General features: G+C 42.4%; 2 protein-coding genes across 2 annotated transcripts; both read left to right on the top strand.

The window, feature by feature from the left end:
* The first annotated feature begins 10 nt into the window (after nt 1–10).
* On the top strand, nt 11–5624 carry LOC117833209 (probable peptide/nitrate transporter At3g43790). The gene is made up of 17 exons (XM_072295498.1): nt 11–435; nt 1328–1368; nt 1962–2022; nt 2145–2247; nt 2345–2447; nt 2550–2603; nt 2691–2753; nt 2827–2876; nt 2975–3050; nt 3388–3564; nt 3796–3883; nt 4030–4115; nt 4208–4315; nt 4459–4503; nt 4590–4678; nt 4896–4939; nt 5112–5624. The coding sequence occupies exons 1-17, from the start codon at nt 288–290 to the stop codon at nt 5207–5209; spliced, it is 1434 nt and encodes a 477-aa protein (XP_072151599.1). The 5' UTR covers nt 11–287; the 3' UTR covers nt 5210–5624.
* Nucleotides 5625–8093: 2469 nt separating this feature from the next.
* On the top strand, nt 8094–12120 carry LOC117866392 (protein ZINC INDUCED FACILITATOR-LIKE 1). The gene is made up of 17 exons (XM_034750587.2): nt 8094–8401; nt 8657–8697; nt 8787–8847; nt 8950–9052; nt 9149–9251; nt 9387–9440; nt 9541–9603; nt 9682–9731; nt 9826–9901; nt 10140–10310; nt 10391–10478; nt 10614–10699; nt 10815–10922; nt 11064–11108; nt 11235–11323; nt 11530–11573; nt 11792–12120. Exons 1-17 carry the CDS (start codon nt 8239–8241, stop codon nt 11887–11889), a joined length of 1443 nt encoding a protein of 480 aa, XP_034606478.1. The 5' UTR covers nt 8094–8238; the 3' UTR covers nt 11890–12120.
* Nucleotides 12121–16983: the final 4863 nt, after the last annotated feature.

Below are 16983 nucleotides of genomic sequence, written 5' to 3'. Positions count from 1 at the left end.
TGTAAAATAGAGACCAGCCAGAGAGCACATACTATTACAGTGGAAGCAAAATTGTGGAGAACATTTTTGTCAGAAAAATTGGATGTTGTGTAGCTATCTTTGTGTTCCAGGTGGGGGTAAACTGTTACTGCTCGTGGGGCACGTTCTCTGCAGGCAGCAGCATTGCCTCGCCCACCCGTGTTGTGGAGCAGGGAGCTTGAGCAGTTGCATGCTGTGTCAGTGTGATAGTGGCTTTGCATTGCAGATAGCTAGGTAGCTAGGTGACCGAAGCAAATTGTCTTGTCGAGATGGGCTCCGAGGAAGCGCCGCTGCTGCTGCCGGCGCCGGCGGTGGAGGGCTGCCCCGGCTGCGCGATGGAGCGGCGGAAGGCGAGCAGCAAAGGGAGGATCCCCTACAAGGAGCTCTTCTTCGTCGGCGTCACCTCCCTCGCCTCATGTACGTATTTCCATTACTGTTGCTCTACATTAGGCTCTAGACAATGCCTTGTGCGCGGCAACTGGGTTCAGTCATCTTGGGTTTTGCTAGCTACTCTGTTGGACATGCACGCATCCGGTGTACATCGAACTCGAGCCTGCATTGTGCCAATTTTGGTTCTTGCCTAGTTCGGTCGTCAGGGAATGCTTGCATTATGCTCTAAGTAGTGTCCGCCGCCGCTGCCGGGTCGCCGGCCGCCGGTGATGAGCGTCGCCGGAGGCATTCTGCCTGGACCAAACAGGACAGAGCATGTTGCTGGCCCCACCCGTGATAGAAAATTGGAATCTTGATCTGCCTCCTCTAGCATAACTTCGTCTAGCTGATCACAACGAAAAGCAGAAGACAGCCCATCATTGCTCTTAAAAGGCTGCAATGCCATCTGAGATCCAGCATTATGTTCATGCATGTAGGATGCTGGCTAAGACCAAGCCATCAACAGAAGTTAATATTCTGTGCCAGTCCCGATTGGATCGGTACTAACACGGCTGTTTAGTCTCCCCTTTTTGTGTAACTGCTAGTATATAAGACCTGATCGAGCTTCCAAATACGACTGATGATGGAGCACTACAGTTTACCGGCACAAATTAAAGTCAGAAATTCAAATTTGAGACCAACAAACATAGGGAGCAGTTGCATCTGCAGCAGCTTTGCCCTCTTATGTGTCTGGCTACTATGTCTAGCTACCTGCCGCCTTGTTCCTTTCTTATTTGCATCCATCTAACGCCTTAGCTGTGCGCGCTTTACTAACTGTTTTAATTACTCGATCAATATTTTCAATAATTTGCAAGCTGAGATCCGGTTCAGACAAAATATTAAAGATAATGTAACTTTTTTCCTTTGTGTTTTTTTTCAGCTTTACCAATCACGTGCCTCTTCCCATTCATCTATTTCATGGTATGTGCTGTCATGTTATCTAGTCAGTCATCTACTTGTATATCACATTGCATTAATCTTGAGGACGGTTACGTTCTTTACGACTTTAATTACTCAATCCGTCACCACGATCCTACAGTAACAGCATCACGCAGCACAATCAGCGATTTATGTACCCATATGTTCTCCGTTTGATGATATATTCATCACACCGAGATGAGTCACCAGAGATAGGAACACGGCAAGTAGTCTTAGTTTTGGATTCTATTCAATCTGTGTAATGGGTTGTGATGACTTCAGTTTCATTTTTGTTTTTGAGTTGTAGGTTCAGTTTATTGTGCGAACCTTTGGAAGTCTTTTGAGTTTGTACTCGTAGCATTCTGCTCATAGATGTCAAAAGATTTCTTTTATTTTGTATTCCTCTTACACTGAATGAGTTCCAATTTAGACTTGGGAGGTACACATGTACATTTTGTTGTGAGAATATTTCCACACCCAAGCAGTTTCCTCGGTCTGAAGTGACTCAACCTAATGTTATCATTAACTTGATCCGATTACTCGATTGTATACCTTATGCTTATTTAGTAATATATCTTTTTTCCCGATTTTCATAGGTAAGGGACTTCCACATTTCTGAAACAGAGGAAGACATTGGATTTTATGCTGGTTTTCTAGGTATAGTTTCTGTCTCATCATTGATTTACAAGTTAGAGATTATTAAAGTTGGAGTACTAATATCACACAAAACTCAAAATTTAAATGTAAAAAACTTACGGGAATGCATTTTCTAATTGCAGCTGCATCATACATGGTGGGCAGAACCACTGCTGCAATTTTTTGGGGCATTCTCTCAGATCGTATTGGACGGAAGCCTGTCATCGCATTTTCAATCTTGTCTGTGTATGTATTACAAAAATTATAGCTGACTGTTAGCTCATTTAGATTTCAATATTTGTTTAGTACTCAATTCATTTTCCCACATGGATGCACTCTATAGGGTCATATTTAACACACTATTTGGTCTAAGTACAACGTATTGGATGGCAATTACTACAAGATTTGTACTGGGTGCTCTAAATGGCCTACTTGCCCCAATAAAGGTACTTCTAAATTACCAATTTCAATAAATCCGTCTAGACTATAACTTATGTGTTTTAAAATGAGTATGGTAAATTAGAAGTTACATTTATCGACCTTTGCAGGCATATTGCGTTGAAGTTTGTCGAACTGAACATCATGCACTTGGACTCTCGATTGTAATCTCATGAGTCAAGCTCTGTGTATTTTATTAAATAAACCTTTCAATGTGAAGATTAGTCTAACTGAATGTACTTTAATCATAGGTGAACACGGCATGGGCTTTGGGTCTTATTGTTGGTTCAGCTCTTGGAGGCTTCCTTGCACAGGTACCAGTTCAAAAAAGAAAAGGAGAGAAAAAGTATCTTATTTTCTTACTCCAGTCTCTTTTTTCTTTCACAGCCTACTGAAAAATATCCTCACATATTTTCCAAAGATTCAATTTTTGCCAGGTAAGTCATCCAAGCGCAACTATAGTCCATTACCAATTGCTAGAAATTAGTGGTGTACATTTGCATATAATCATAGCTCAATTAATTGGATTTTGCAGATTTCCTTACCTCTTACCCTGTCTAAGTGTATCGTCATTTGCTACAATTGTCCTAATAAGCTGTACATGGCTTCCGGTACGTAACATTTCAACTAAAAAAATCTCTCATCATTTTAGTTTCCCATACAAAATACTGACACTAATATTTGTTATTATTTTTGCTTGTGCGTGTGAAAATCAAATCTTATATTCCATAAATTCTCCAATAAACATAACTTAAAGCATGCGCTGCCCAAGATGCAATTAATAAATCCACTACTGGAGTGTAGTGTGGTCATTTTTGTAGAAAATATGCGTGCTATGTATTCTACTCTATACTATAAGTAGTATTTACTTAACTTCATTTGAGGCATATTGTCACTCTATTAGTGCAAATATTATCTAGTCTTATTATTAACGTGACTGTACTACAGGAGACTATACACAAACATAAAGTTCCTGAAAAGGATACCAAAATAGTCAAAGCATTGTCATCAAAAGACAATTATCGGGATTCACCTCGCAGGAAGAGTTTGCTCCAGAACAAGCCTTGGGTGTCAACTATGCTACCTTACTGTTTGTTTAGCCTTCATGACACAGCATATAGTGAGGTAAAAATAAATCATATTCTCTAAGAATTCATGTCCCATTTTTAGCCTGCTAGTACTCAGTGGGGAATTTTATATTTTGGATGATACTTAGTAAGCCCATATAAATGATATTCAATACATTCCTCATGAGTAAAAACATCTAGTATAGTACTGCTTTAACTACTCAATTTCAACTTCACACATAGCTCTAACAAAGATGTCCGACCACCAATGTACATCTTTCAATACTAGATACTATCCTTATGGGCTGTGAGCGATCGGAAGTATGGTGGCCTCAGCTTCTCAACTGAAGACATTGGTGAAGTTCTTGCTATGGCAGGTATCACATCCCTCTGACCTCCGCTTTCATTGCCCATCGCCTCAACTGAAGATGTTTGCAGCATTGTGTGTGCATATATAGAGACACTGATATGGATTTCTCCTTTCATTTTCTTCATGACTGGGGCTTTCCTCCCTACATTTCAGGTGCTAGTCTTCTAGTGTACCAGTTTTTCATTTATCGTTGGGTTCATAAAGTGCTTGGAACAGTAAACTCGTCACGTGTGGCTTCTGTGAGTTGCCTCCTACTGTTTCTTCAAAAAAAAACAAACATAAAAATACATATCTCATGGTCATCACTTAAAATTTCAACATGACATTGCAGGCTGTGTGTATAGGTGTTCTTGCAACTTATCCCTTTATGACGTACCTATCCGGAGCGAAACTTTCTTTCGCCCTCTATTCTGCAGCCATGATGAAAAGTGCTCTTGCAGTAAGCATTGTTCTTTCTTTCTTCACAGTTCAAATAACTACATAACTTGCCGCAACATTTGTAAGCTAATGACTCCCTTTCTATGGAGAACATAGTGGAAGTAGTATTCAAGTTTACATAATCTTCTTTTGCAACCTATACAGATTACTGTCACAACAGGAAATTGCCTTCTACAGAATAATGCCGTGGTATGTATGAACTCAAGTGAATTTGTTGGGGTAGTATGTTATTACACAAATCAAATATATCTAATATATTTAAAATTCAATTCTAGTGCCAAGAACAAAGAGGCACGGCAAATGGTATATCGACAACTGCAATGTCATTTTTCAAGTCCATTGCCCCAGTAGGGGCAGGGGCTCTGTAAGTATCAATTTCCATATCTATTTGATATATAGTATAGAATCTGCATAAGCTCCTAAAATTTTCACAAGCCTCTCGTAAACATATATAGAACTTAAAATTTCTATGTCACCTTATGTCCAAAGAGTGTGTGGTAAAATAAAGTATAGAAAGTAAAAAAAGGGGGACCATTATTCTCTGTGTATCCCAAACTCTGAATTCATATTCATCAACACAGGTTTTCATGGGCACAAAAACGTCAAGATGCTACTTTCCTGCCTGGTAAACTATCAATTTCCTACTATACCTTGCATAAGGTTTCATTTTTTTCCTATGGTAATAAACTAGTATACAAAAAGCATGGTTTTGCTATGTGGGATATTTCCTTGTGATGGTAGAGGACAGGAACATGTATATGCATATGCTTATCTACTTTGGATTGTTGAATTTGCAGGTGATCAGGTGGTGTTTGTGCTGCTGAATTTGGTGCAGCTCCTTGGGCTGATATCCACCTTTGAACCCTTTCTGGTGTTGCCTGCATTACCAGAATAGTATATTAAGGCTAGAGACTCTGAAAGAGGGGTTCACTGGGACATATTTACAGTTGGTTAAGCATGAGCCAAAAAAAGGGAAATAATGATGGTCAGTGGTGCTCTAGAAGGTTCAGAATGTGGAAGTTTGATCTGCTGTCTAGAATCTGAACAAACCAAGGACAGATTAGATTCTGTTTCCATCACAAGCTTTAAGGTGTTCAGATGATTAATGAAAATTTTGATAAATTGTAATATTTTTTTTTGAAAAACGATGTATTATAACTTTGTAATATGTAGGCAGCACGCATCTTGCTAATGTTCGGCACAGGCTTCAACCTGAACCACTCCTTATATTAATGTGTCCCAAAGCCAGGTGCCACAATGACTTGTCTGTTCTTCAACATATTAATCATCAGAATCATTTGTGTGTAGTGAAGTTCATCTTTGTGGATTGATCCTTTACTAATTAAAAACCGATTCCAGATTAGTGGCAGGCGCATCCAATTAAGCAATTGCAGCAGACCCACGGATAGGGAAGGATGTGTCTGTGATATTTATAGTTAAAGAAGGCTGCACTACTCTCGGTAGCCAAGCAGTGATGATGCAGATTAATTTGGGTTGGGATCAAGTTGCCAAATCTGTGTCCGTAGAATAAACATTAGCCGTATCTGGGATAGATAGAGGTAGCGTCCAAACTCTTAACTCTATCTCCTTTGTGTCATTTAGGACTAGTACTGTAGGCTACAACGCACTTCACAGTCTCTCGCTGTTTACCAGCTGAAAGGAAGACATAATGTCTTTAGTCAGTGATCCTCGGTCGCCTCGATCGGTCGAGGCTGAGAGGCCGCCGGACCTACCTGAAATGACCGACGGTGCGGCGGCACCAGCGGCGGCGAAGGTGTACTACGACGGCAGCCCGGGCTGCGCCATGGACAGGAAGAAGGAGAGCCGCAGGGGCATTTCCTACAAGGAGCTGCTCTTCGTTGCCCCATCATCACCCTCGCCTCCGGTACATGTATACCTGACACACGTAGCCGTGCTATCTGTACTGCGTCTCTCTCCATGAAAAAAAGAGAGAGTATATAGTATATCTCTACAACGCTAAAAGAGCCCGGAGACATCAATGTTTTATGTTCCATGTTGACCCAAAGCACGGCGAAATCAGGGAAAAAAGACTATGACGCCCATAGAAATCTAAACCCATTTTAAGTTAACGGAACAAGGAGGCAAAAAGGTGTCCATCTAGACCTTTCATACCACATCAACCGAGCAAGCGTGTCGCTATCCTAGATGAAATGCATGGCTTATATATCAGAGGGGAAAATAAAGGGGATTTCCCAGTTAAAATGGCGTTTAATTAATTAGCATAGATTATATTTTTGAGAATGAGGTGAAATATACTCCCTCCGTTCTTAAATATATTACACCGTTAACTTTTTTTATTTATTTGACTATTCATCTTTTCTACAAATATTTTTGTAAATAGATAAACCTATGAGTTAAATCTAAAATCTAAAGTATATTTTACAATAGACATAATAATACACATTTTACTTTAGTTAACTAACTCGTTCAATAGATATTTGTGGTCAAAGTTGGAGTAAAAAGTCAACAGTGTCATATATTTAAGAACGGAGGGAGTATATATAGAGTATCTCGAAGGATAACTAGTAAAAAAAGGAAAAATTGAGCGTACGAGATATCATTTTTATTTAGGTGATCAACGTGAAAACTAGAAAAGGAAAGAAGGAAAAGGAAACCACCCTCCTCCCTCGCGCTTGTTACTTTTATTCTCTCTCTCATCATCATGGTCTTTTTTTTTGTCTAGACGATCTCGAGTGCCATCTGCCGTTTCTAATGTTACTCGGGAGAGACAGTGACAGCTCCTCGTCGCTCTAAACCTACAAATAAAGCCAGCCCATTTAAACATGAGATGTGCTACAATAGTATAGTAGCAATGTGAGATCAGTGGGATTTGCACTTGAGTGGTAATCACTAAAATCAGGGTGCGTCACTGTTAGACTAATGAAGCTACCTAACAAGCTAGCTGATAGTGGTAGGATGGTGACTGTCGTCCTAGCTCGATTGAAGTCGATCACCTAGCTTTTCCGATCAGCAGGCTGAAGGAATCCCGTGTGGATGAATCTGACCAATGCACCCTGACGATCCTGAGCCTGCTGTCCTTAACTGAAAGGCACTTTCAGTTTCAGCAGGTTGCGTGGCCTGAAAATCCTGGGGAAATCGGTGAAGGATTTAACTTGCAGCCCATGAAAATCCTTTTGTCGTTTGCACCGTGGATTCAGAAATGAGTAGCGTGTACGCGTGTTCTGCCAATGCAATGCCGTCCTTGTCGATCGAGAGGCCTCTCACCTCGCTGTCGCTGGTGCCGTTGAGGTCAATTTCCGCCGGCAGGTGGCGAACAGGAATATCCAGCACCTTCTTCGATCGGGAGCAGTTTTTTTAGCAGGCAATCAACGAAGAAGGCTGCAGAAATTTTCGCAACCTACCTAGCTGCACATTCTTCGAGTCCAGTGGAGTAACGGAGTGACGACCAATCACCTGAGGTATGGTGGTAGGGTGATCTCGTTCCCCAGGCCGCCATTGTGCCATGCAGATTACCGGCGAGCTTGGGACCTTTGGATTGGATGGAGACGGCGGCTGCCAGTTTCGTCAACATTTTTTCCTGGTCAGGATTCAGAGTGGCTTGGCGACACTGCCCTCTCCATCGCATCGCTTTCAGGCTTTGCAGTCGGCGTTGCACAGGCACATCCGCAGGCAGGCGTGTCAGGCCGCAGGCCATCTGTCACCCCGCTCAGCGTCCTCGCCATCGGTTTGTGGCGCAGACGTAACGCCGGCACGCGGACCGACGACCTAAGGAGGGACCCACGGCACCTTCCACGTTTCCTTCCGCGCTTCCGCTCCTTCCTTCAGATCCTTCAGCTAACCTTTCTCTGTCTCTCCTCATCCTCTGTTCTGACGCGCCTCGCCCTGCTCGATCCTACTCTGCGCATTCATTGATCGCCTTCCACTCGACCGTGCCGAGCTGAAATGGGGGAGCCGCCGCCTCCGTCGCCATCGGCGTCGGCGCCGGCACCGGCGAAGGTGTACTACGAGGGGTGCCCCGGCTGCGCCATGGACAAGAAGAAGGAGAGCCGCAAGGGCGTTCCCTACAAGGAGCTGCTCTTCGTTGGCATCACCACCTTTGCCTCGGGTACGTACATACGTCATCGTCTATCCGACCAACGTACGTGCTGATGCTGATGCTGCGACTACTTCATTTGTTTATCGCTTCATATCCATGAATGGTCTTATTTTACTTCAACTCTCTTGTTCGATCCGGATATTCTTGCTCAACATTGTGGGCTGTGGCCTTCTAAACCGGCTGTGCCAGCTATAGATGTTCATAAATGTTATCTTCTACTCATGTAACTGATATCTCAATATCATTTCCCTTGTCCTTTCTCAGCTCTGCCAATAACATCATTGTTCCCGTTTTTGTACTTCATGGTAAGCTGCCATGCCATCCTATTCACATACTCTCTTTCTCTGAATCAAATATGTGTTTTTTTTGCAAATAAACCTAATTTCTAAAACAGATAAGAGACCTGCACGTTGCTCAAACAGAAGAAGACATTGGATTCTACGCTGGTTTTCTCGGTAAGATTTGACACACCCAAGTGTCAACGGGTAACAACAACCATGCGTACTTCCTTTTCTTGCAATTCTCATATATATGGTGCGTACCCTGTTTTTCTTTAGGTGCGTCATATATGATCGGCAGAGGTATTGCGTCAGTCTTCTGGGGTATGGTAGCTGACCGTATTGGACGAAAGCCGGTGATTGCAATTTCAGTATTTTCAGTGTAAGCATGTATCTTTATGGACCCAAAAGTAGAATGGCATTATATATGCTCCATTTGATGTATGATTGCTAACCCATTTCCAAACCTCTGTTTCAGCATTGTCTTCAACACTTTGTTTGGACTGAGTGTCAAATATTGGATGGCTATTGCTACAAGGTTCCTTCTCGGTGCCATGAATGGATTCCTTGCACCAGTAAAGGTATTTTCTTTCATAGAAGAGGCAATTCTTAAAAACAAATAAAGGAAATATATGTCACTATCAGTTGCTGCCCCTGATTCCAGCAAAGGTACGGTCTAGTCGATTTTATTGTAACTGTTGCTTTCTGCTACACAGGCCTACTCCATTGAAGTTTGTCGACCTGACCAGCAAGCTCTGGGTATATCAATTGTAAGTTCCAGTTCCACATATAAACACATAGGACTTGCCACATATGACAGTTATTGCATACCATAAACTCAGTTTGACCCATTTCATCGAATTTATCTAGGTCAGCACAGCATGGGGAATGGGTGTTATAATTGGCCCAGCAATTGGGGGATACCTAGCACAGGTATCTTAGTCTTACGCAGATTATTATTTCCCAACCATTTGGATCATATTTTTCACCTTCCATGTCTTCCTTTGGCAGCCCGTCAAACAATATCCACATTTGTTTCATGAGAAGTCAGTGTTTGGAAGGTATGCCTTTTGTCTTTCGACTAAAATTAAGTTCTTTTAACTCTAACCTAAAATGATGCTTTTCATTTTGTCTTCTTGATCCAACATCATGCAGGTTCCCATATTTATTACCATGTATATGTATCTCACTTTTTGCTACTTTGGTTTTCATAAGCTGTGCATGGCTCCCGGTAAATATGACCTACTCTGTAGACACTTTTTTTTGTGTTTCAGTGTTGACATTAAGAGTTTTCATGTATTTTATTATTAATTTACAAATAATATGTCTTATTGGAATACTGAAATTGCCAACTCCATATGAATATTCTATCCTACCTTAAAAAACACAAAAGCTAGATAATTTTGCACATATGAGCATATCTCTACTGCTATTTTCATTTACTTGGCATTCATCGAGTAACCAAACAGGAGACCCTACATAAGCACAAAGGCCTTGAGAGAGCAGTTGAAATGGTAGAAGGTTCTACTAATCAAGAAAGCACAGAACCACCTAAGAAGAGCTTACTCAAAAACTGGCCATTGATGTCATCTATTATCACGTACTGTGTCTTCTCCCTCCATGACACTGCATATGCTGAGGTACCATTTACTCACTCGATCCACTGTGCTACTTTGAAATACAATGCTTCTGAAATTTATTTGTTGTAATTCAATATCAGATATTTTCTCTATGGACCGTAAGTAATAGAAAATATGGTGGGCTTAGCTTTTCATCTAAAGATGTGGGCCAAGTTCTTACAGTTGCAGGTAATTCCAATTCAATCAACTGCTTTTCCAAAAACTCTTACGCAACCATTTGATCAGTGTTGTTTGTGTTTTATAGTTAAGCTGTACTAACTGTACTTTTTGGAAGGTCAATAATCATCCTTTGTTGAATTGTAGGCGCCAGCCTTCTATTATATCAACTCTTTGCATATCGTTGGGTTAATAAAACTTTTGGACCTATCCACTCAACCCAAATTTCATCAGTGAGTTGCTAAAGTTGCAATTATTTGACTATTTGCAGTTTATCTGTACTTATTATTGCCTATTTTTCTGTTAAAAGACATTTATAGTTCTTAACGATTGACCTTGAGCTCGCAGGCATTGTCTATACCAATAATTGCTGCTTATCCCTTCATGACACACTTATCAGGAATAAGACTCGGTGTGCCACTCTACATTGCAGCAATGCTAAAAAGTATTTTCGCAGTAAGTACTTTATGATGATAGTTAAAATACATCACCACACTTACCACTGCACTGTACATGGTTAAATAGGTACGCTCATGTATAGCATTAGAAATTTACGAGAAATTAAATGATGGTTATATATGTGAGTATCTTGATCAGATAACAAGAGTTACCGGCACTTCTCTGCTACAAAACAATGCTGTGGTATGTATCAACTTGTGTCTGTTTCAATTGATGTATTATCCAATATCCTAACAAGAATTGATTTGTATTCGTACTAACGCCAAAATCATAAGTAAATATGATATCTGAATTGAATGCTATTCATAGCCACAAGAACAAAGGGGTGCTGCAAATGGAATAGCTACAACAGCAATGTCTTTGTCGAAGGCTTTTGCTCCAGCTGGAGCAGGCATTATGTACGTATAGCCGGTGCTTTCTTGCATTAATTCTTCTTGTTCATATAATGCTACCTCAATTCTTAGTGGAGAAAAATTTGCTAGTTCAAACTACTATTCCTAGCTTAGTGATTGCATTTTGCCTCATAAGATGAAAGCATGTACCAATCCAAACAATACATGTATTCGGAAGAAGAGACTCACTGTTGAAATACCTCTGGATGCAGATTCTCATGGGCACAAAAGCGCCAGCATGCCGCATTTTTTCCAGGTATAGACCATATACATGCAGTAGTCCTGAGAACCATATAAGTTGCAGTGCTACCATCCTAATGCAAAATGCTACCATTCTAATGCATATAACAAGTGTGTGATAACTTATTGTATATAAAATATAGTTACTCCAATATGACCCTAGTACAATCACCATAGAGGGTGTCGATTGAAAGAGGTATTTGATTGATCCTTGCATCTTTCATGTATATGCAGGAGACCATATGATGTTTCTGCTACTAAATTTGACAGAGGTCATGGGGCTCATACTGACCTTCAAGCCTTTCCTGGCAGTTCCCCAACAGTACAAATGAAGTATATAGAGTAGTGTGGCCGAACGAGAGAGATGACAATAGGATGTCATAGTGCAAGAAAATGGCATTATCATGGTGGCAATGCAGAAGACTGAAACAGTCGCATGTGCAATAATGCAATTTAGTTTACAGTCTGTTGCTAGTGTTCTTTCTTCAAGTTGGTGCCCATGGACTGTGTAATAAAAAAAACTATTTAATCGCTTGGGAAATTGATATATTGCACTGTTTGAAGTGGTGCTTCGGTAAAAGGAAGGGTTTAGGAGAGTTCCTTGAGAACAAACCACTCAAACTAAAAAACTGCAAAATTGGAGTGAAATTGGGCTAGTGCAAGTGTGAATGATAAATTTTTCGAAGGAAATGGATGCAGATTAAAAACAAACTCTAAAGAAAAATAAATAAATAAATAAAAGGAAACTCTAAACAAATAATAAAATAAGTGGGAAAAAAGGTTGGACCGAAATGGCCGGAACTCAACTTCAGGCTCAACCATTGGTTGGGAACCTAAAGGAATTCCGTGTGGCCCCAGATAGATCAGATGTGTAGCGACATAAGCAATTGTGTTCGTAAGCTCGAAGGTGCCAGGCAACCTTGGATTTCATAAGAAATCTTGGTGGTGAAGAATGATTCAAGTGGTGATTTTTTTTCACGTGTTTAGCAGAATGCTAAGAGACTTGGTCTTAGGAATATTAAGCAATGATGTTGATGAATTGAGTTTTAGATTGGTATTTGGATAGGTAGAAGGATCCATTCCCATCTAAGGGTGCGATGGTGGGTTACAACAACGTCAGATGCCATTACATCTTTAGACATTCTTAACATAACTCTCTTCGTAGTCAGGAAGATTCACTGGGACACTCTTCATGGGATAACAAAAATCATACCCAAGATTTAGACCATGTTTGTATCCGCTTATTTCCCACTTATCGGTAGAAATAAGCCATAAGCCCACCCAAACGTTTTGAATATTTCCCGCTTGCTACGTAAGCCGCTTACTTCACAAGCTGGGAAACAACTGAAGACCGGCTTATTCTGTACGCAGGCCAGGAGGCGCTTTTGGGGCAAGCGACCGATTTTTCCCCCGCTACCCTCACCCACCGACGCCACCACCCGTTCGCCCCTGCGCCTCCCGCGACCACCGCCGGCTCCGTCCGCCGCCAGCTCCCGTCGCCGGCTCCCCCCGCCTACAGATCCCGCCGCCACCGCTCGGTTCCCGTCCGCCGCCGCCGCTCGGTTCCCGTCCGCCGCCGCCGCTCCCGCGCCTCCCGTGACCGCCACCGGGTCCGGTCCGCCGCCCGGTCCGATCCGCCACCAGCTCCCGCCGTCTGCAGATCCCGCCACCGCCGCTCGGTTTCCGTCCGCCGCCGCCGCCGCCCCGCGCCTCCCGCGACCGCCGCCGGCTCCCGTCCGCCACCTGATCCCATCGCCGGCTCCCGCCGCCGCCGCTCGGTTCCCGTCCGCCGCCGCCGCCCCCGCGCCTCCCGCGACCGCCGCCGGGCTTGGCCGTTGGCGGCTTGGTCATGTTGGTGCTCAATAATCAGTATAACCCAAAACACATTAGAAAGTACTCTAAATTTCTATTTCTTGTGAAACCAAAAGAAAGGAGCAATAATGCACAAGCAATGCACTTCCAGGTCAACATTCATCTGCATTATAGTCTAGCAGTCAATTGAGCCCTGTATTCAAAAACTACAGGATATATTGTAAAGTAGTTGCTATCATATGAATTTCATATTATTGTAATGTAATTTCTATTTAACAAACTCCAAAGGTATTAGAATTATTGTCTTCTCCTCAGATTCATAATAAAAATGAGCTATTATCAGCCTTAGGGGCATTCAGGTCAATTTACCAACCAGGACAGACAATCGACACAAAATAATCAGGATTGCCAAACACCCTGCTTACTCAGACAGCAGGCTTATCAGATAAGCTTGCTTGCCAGATAAGCGAGTTCCAGAAAAGCGTATACAAACAGACCTTCATAAAAAAAATGGTGTTAGTACCTAAAGAAAGGATCCACGGCTTTTGCTTAAAACTATGTCACCATCATGCACAAAAAAAAAATAGCTCCCGTATGCGAGGAACATTGGTATAAAAGGGCCCATCGCTCTAGGCAGAACTAAGTATAACAGACCCCATTGAGAATTTGGTCGTCAGGCAGTTGTAGCTAGCTAGGTCTATCTCTTCCTCATTGTTAAACGTGCATAGGAAAATGATGTTCTACGTCAACAGATCATATCAAAATCAGGTTTAAACTATAAGGGGCCATCATCCACCACTGTTCCACAGGTTTAATTTCCAGTCAGAAGAGATGTGATCGACATGGAGATTGAGATGGAACTTGTATGCATGACCACCACACAATGGACGGAGGAATAGGGGGTCGATGATCTCCGTCGTGCTGGTCGCGCTCCTCAGATCGCAGAACAAAGCCATCAACATGAGCGACAAGGCAAAAACGAAGACACTGTGGAATCAAATTGCAACTACATTTCACCAAGTCACCCGTTGGCACAAGCTCCGGCAAGGCGATCACCACGAACAAGACTTGCCGCAGCCACGACTACCGGCCAGGGCTTCACCACAGACACGATCTGTTTCTACACGTGGGGAAGGGGATGGCGTGTGGCCTGAGAACGCTGGAGTATGCACGGCTGCCGTGGATACGTCGGAGAGGAAGGAAATTATCGTGACCCTCCGAGGGCAAGGGTGTTGAAGAAGGAAACTACACAGGTAGCCGCGTGGGTTAATGTCAATTACGGAGAGCACCGTGATCGGATCACGGTAACATTGCCAGCAGGGACCGGGGTGTAGGGGCGCGGGTACGTGATCAAAATTCCACCGGTGGAAAGAGTCATGCGCAAACGACAGAACCATTTTGCATCTAGCATTTTTGCCTAGGATGTTGAAACTTTCTCCACACTTGGACTGACGAGTGGGGCCTCTGTGAGAGGTACCGCGGAATATATCTTGGTGGAAAGTGTAGTATAGACCTTATATTATAGTATAGATAGTATAGATAGATAGGCCCTTCTTTTATTTCTTTTGTTCCCGTTCCTTCTTTTTCTTCCTTTCTTTATTTCTCTTTCCTTTCTCATAAGGGTCATTCCTTCTCTCTTATTCGCTCCCACGCTTCCTTCCACACGCTCCTATGATCGTTGACCCCTACCTCCCCACGTCTCCATCCCCATACTGTCGTCCTCCGATTCGGCTCCACCTTCCCCACACGTACCCCTGCTCCTCTATGGTCGTGCCCCCCTCCCCATCCCTCCATGCCACCACGCCATCACCCTTTCGCCTCATGATGCATCGTCGCCCTCCGCTCCACCTCAGCTCCCTATCGTCATCCATCCCACGCAGCCTTGGTGGCTCCCCATCGTTGTCCGCCCCATGCTGGATCTACCCGTTGCCCTTGTGGCCGTCGGCCCCTAGCATGGTGCCACCCTGCTTTGCATGCGTGAGAGTGCGGCATAAGAAGAGAGAGGTGATGGTAATTTCATTGTATTTTCAACAAGGTTGATGGTATTGTCATATGGTTATACCATGGATGGGGCGAAGTCAGGATAAGCCACTTTTTTTAAGCTCATGGTCTCCTGTTCATTTTGCCGAACGGCTTCTCTATGTCTTCACTGGTGAAGCCAGTTTCATTCTTGCAGCTTTGGCATGAGCCGGTGGAAGAGCTGGTTGAAAAGCCGTGTCAAAGGGTACATAAAGAAGTGTAGTGGGGGATGAGGGAACCGTGAGTGCAAAGTGCTATGGTTGGTTATCATTTCCATGTCATCATAGGTTTTCTCTCAAGGGCTAGAGTATTTACCCTAGAAAAAAGCAGATTATTAGTCTTGTAAAAAGTTTACGTATCCAGTTTTAGATATGATGCTGGAAAAAAGTGGAGATTTTTATGAAGTCTTCTATCTCCTTGACTAAAACAAGTTTTATAGGTGTCAAATTCGTACCGCTTGAAATGCTCTTAGCTTTCTTATTACGGTGGAAAGCTTACTATTGAGCTGTACTTTTACAAGTACACGTGAATATATACCAGCAAAACAGATTTAATACAGCTTCATAATGCTATTTTTTTTATTCGTTAAACATGCTAATTTAACATATAATAATCAAATTGTTTTAAGTTAGACGCCGTAACCATCGCTCAAAAATAATAATAAGAAAAAAAAGAAGAAGTTCGAATACTTTATGACTGGAGTGAGCTTTGGGCTTTGGACACAATAAGAGCGATATCAAATGAAAAAACATGCGAGCTTTCGCACACACACCACCTTGCCGAAAACCCCCTTGCTCCTCGACGGGAACAGCGCCACCGGTCCCCTCCCCTGCCGCTGCTCCTTCACCAACTACCGCCACCACAGGGCTCCTCCCCTCCTCTCCCATTCAGGTGGTGGGGGATGGGCGAGGTCTGATTCCTTACTGCGTTGGTGAGCAGAAGGGAATTTGATTTTCTTTTGGGTGGGTTCCATTGCCCTAATTTCTCAATCGGACCCCAATTCCTCTTTTTTCTATTCGGAATTTTTGTGTTGCATGGAGCCTTACTAATAAAATCCTCCGTGAGGTTCGTTTAGGTCCTTCTTCAGTGTGCGTGTTGTTTTGTTTCCGAAAATTCCGGGAGTTCATCTGAATCCCCAATGGCTGTAACACCCTAATTTTCATCATTTGCAAGTTAATAAAAATTACTTAGAGTTTCTCTAGAATTTGTTTGAGTTCGTTTAAGGCCTTAAGGTTTCTTTGTGAATTTATTTGGCATTAAAATCTTTTTTCTAAAATTAACTTAATGAACCATAGGTTTAAGTGTGTTGCATCCATACTGGTTGCATTTCTTATTCCTTGAGTGTGAAAAAGTTTTAAAATATGTTCAGACAATGATTAGGTTCCTCTGAAAATTTTCCATATTTTTCTGAAATTTATTCTCAATTTTCCTAGAGCTTAATCCAATTTTGGATGGTTCTACAAATCTTTTTAGGAGCTCCAAGTATTTATTTGGGTTCCTCGTGACCCAAATCATCTCCAGGAATTTTCTGAATTTTTTCAAGTTTTCAGAGTATTTTTCGTGATTTAATTAGGATTTCAGGATTTTTTGGAAAT

This window comes from Setaria viridis, chromosome 8 (assembly GCF_005286985.2).
Source record: "Setaria viridis chromosome 8, Setaria_viridis_v4.0, whole genome shotgun sequence".
Lineage (NCBI taxonomy): Eukaryota > Viridiplantae > Streptophyta > Magnoliopsida > Poales > Poaceae > Setaria > Setaria viridis.
This window is presented reverse-complemented; position numbering and strand designations above follow the sequence as displayed.

Coding starts and splice junctions, on each gene's coding strand:
- LOC117866392 (XM_034750587.2), top strand. CDS start 8,239: ATGGGGGAGCCGCCGCCTCCGTCGCCATCGGCGTCGGCGCCGGCACCG. Junction 9,441..9,540: donor AAGCTCTGGGTATATCAATT/GTAAGTTCCAGT, acceptor GAATTTATCTAG/GTCAGCACAGCATGGGGAAT. Junction 11,574..11,791: donor GCATGCCGCATTTTTTCCAG/GTATAGACCATA, acceptor ATGTATATGCAG/GAGACCATATGATGTTTCTG.
- LOC117833209 (XM_072295498.1), top strand. CDS start 288: ATGGGCTCCGAGGAAGCGCCGCTGCTGCTGCCGGCGCCGGCGGTGGAG. Junction 2,877..2,974: donor AAAGATTCAATTTTTGCCAG/GTAAGTCATCCA, acceptor TGGATTTTGCAG/ATTTCCTTACCTCTTACCCT. Junction 3,884..4,029: donor TGAAGTTCTTGCTATGGCAG/GTATCACATCCC, acceptor CCTACATTTCAG/GTGCTAGTCTTCTAGTGTAC.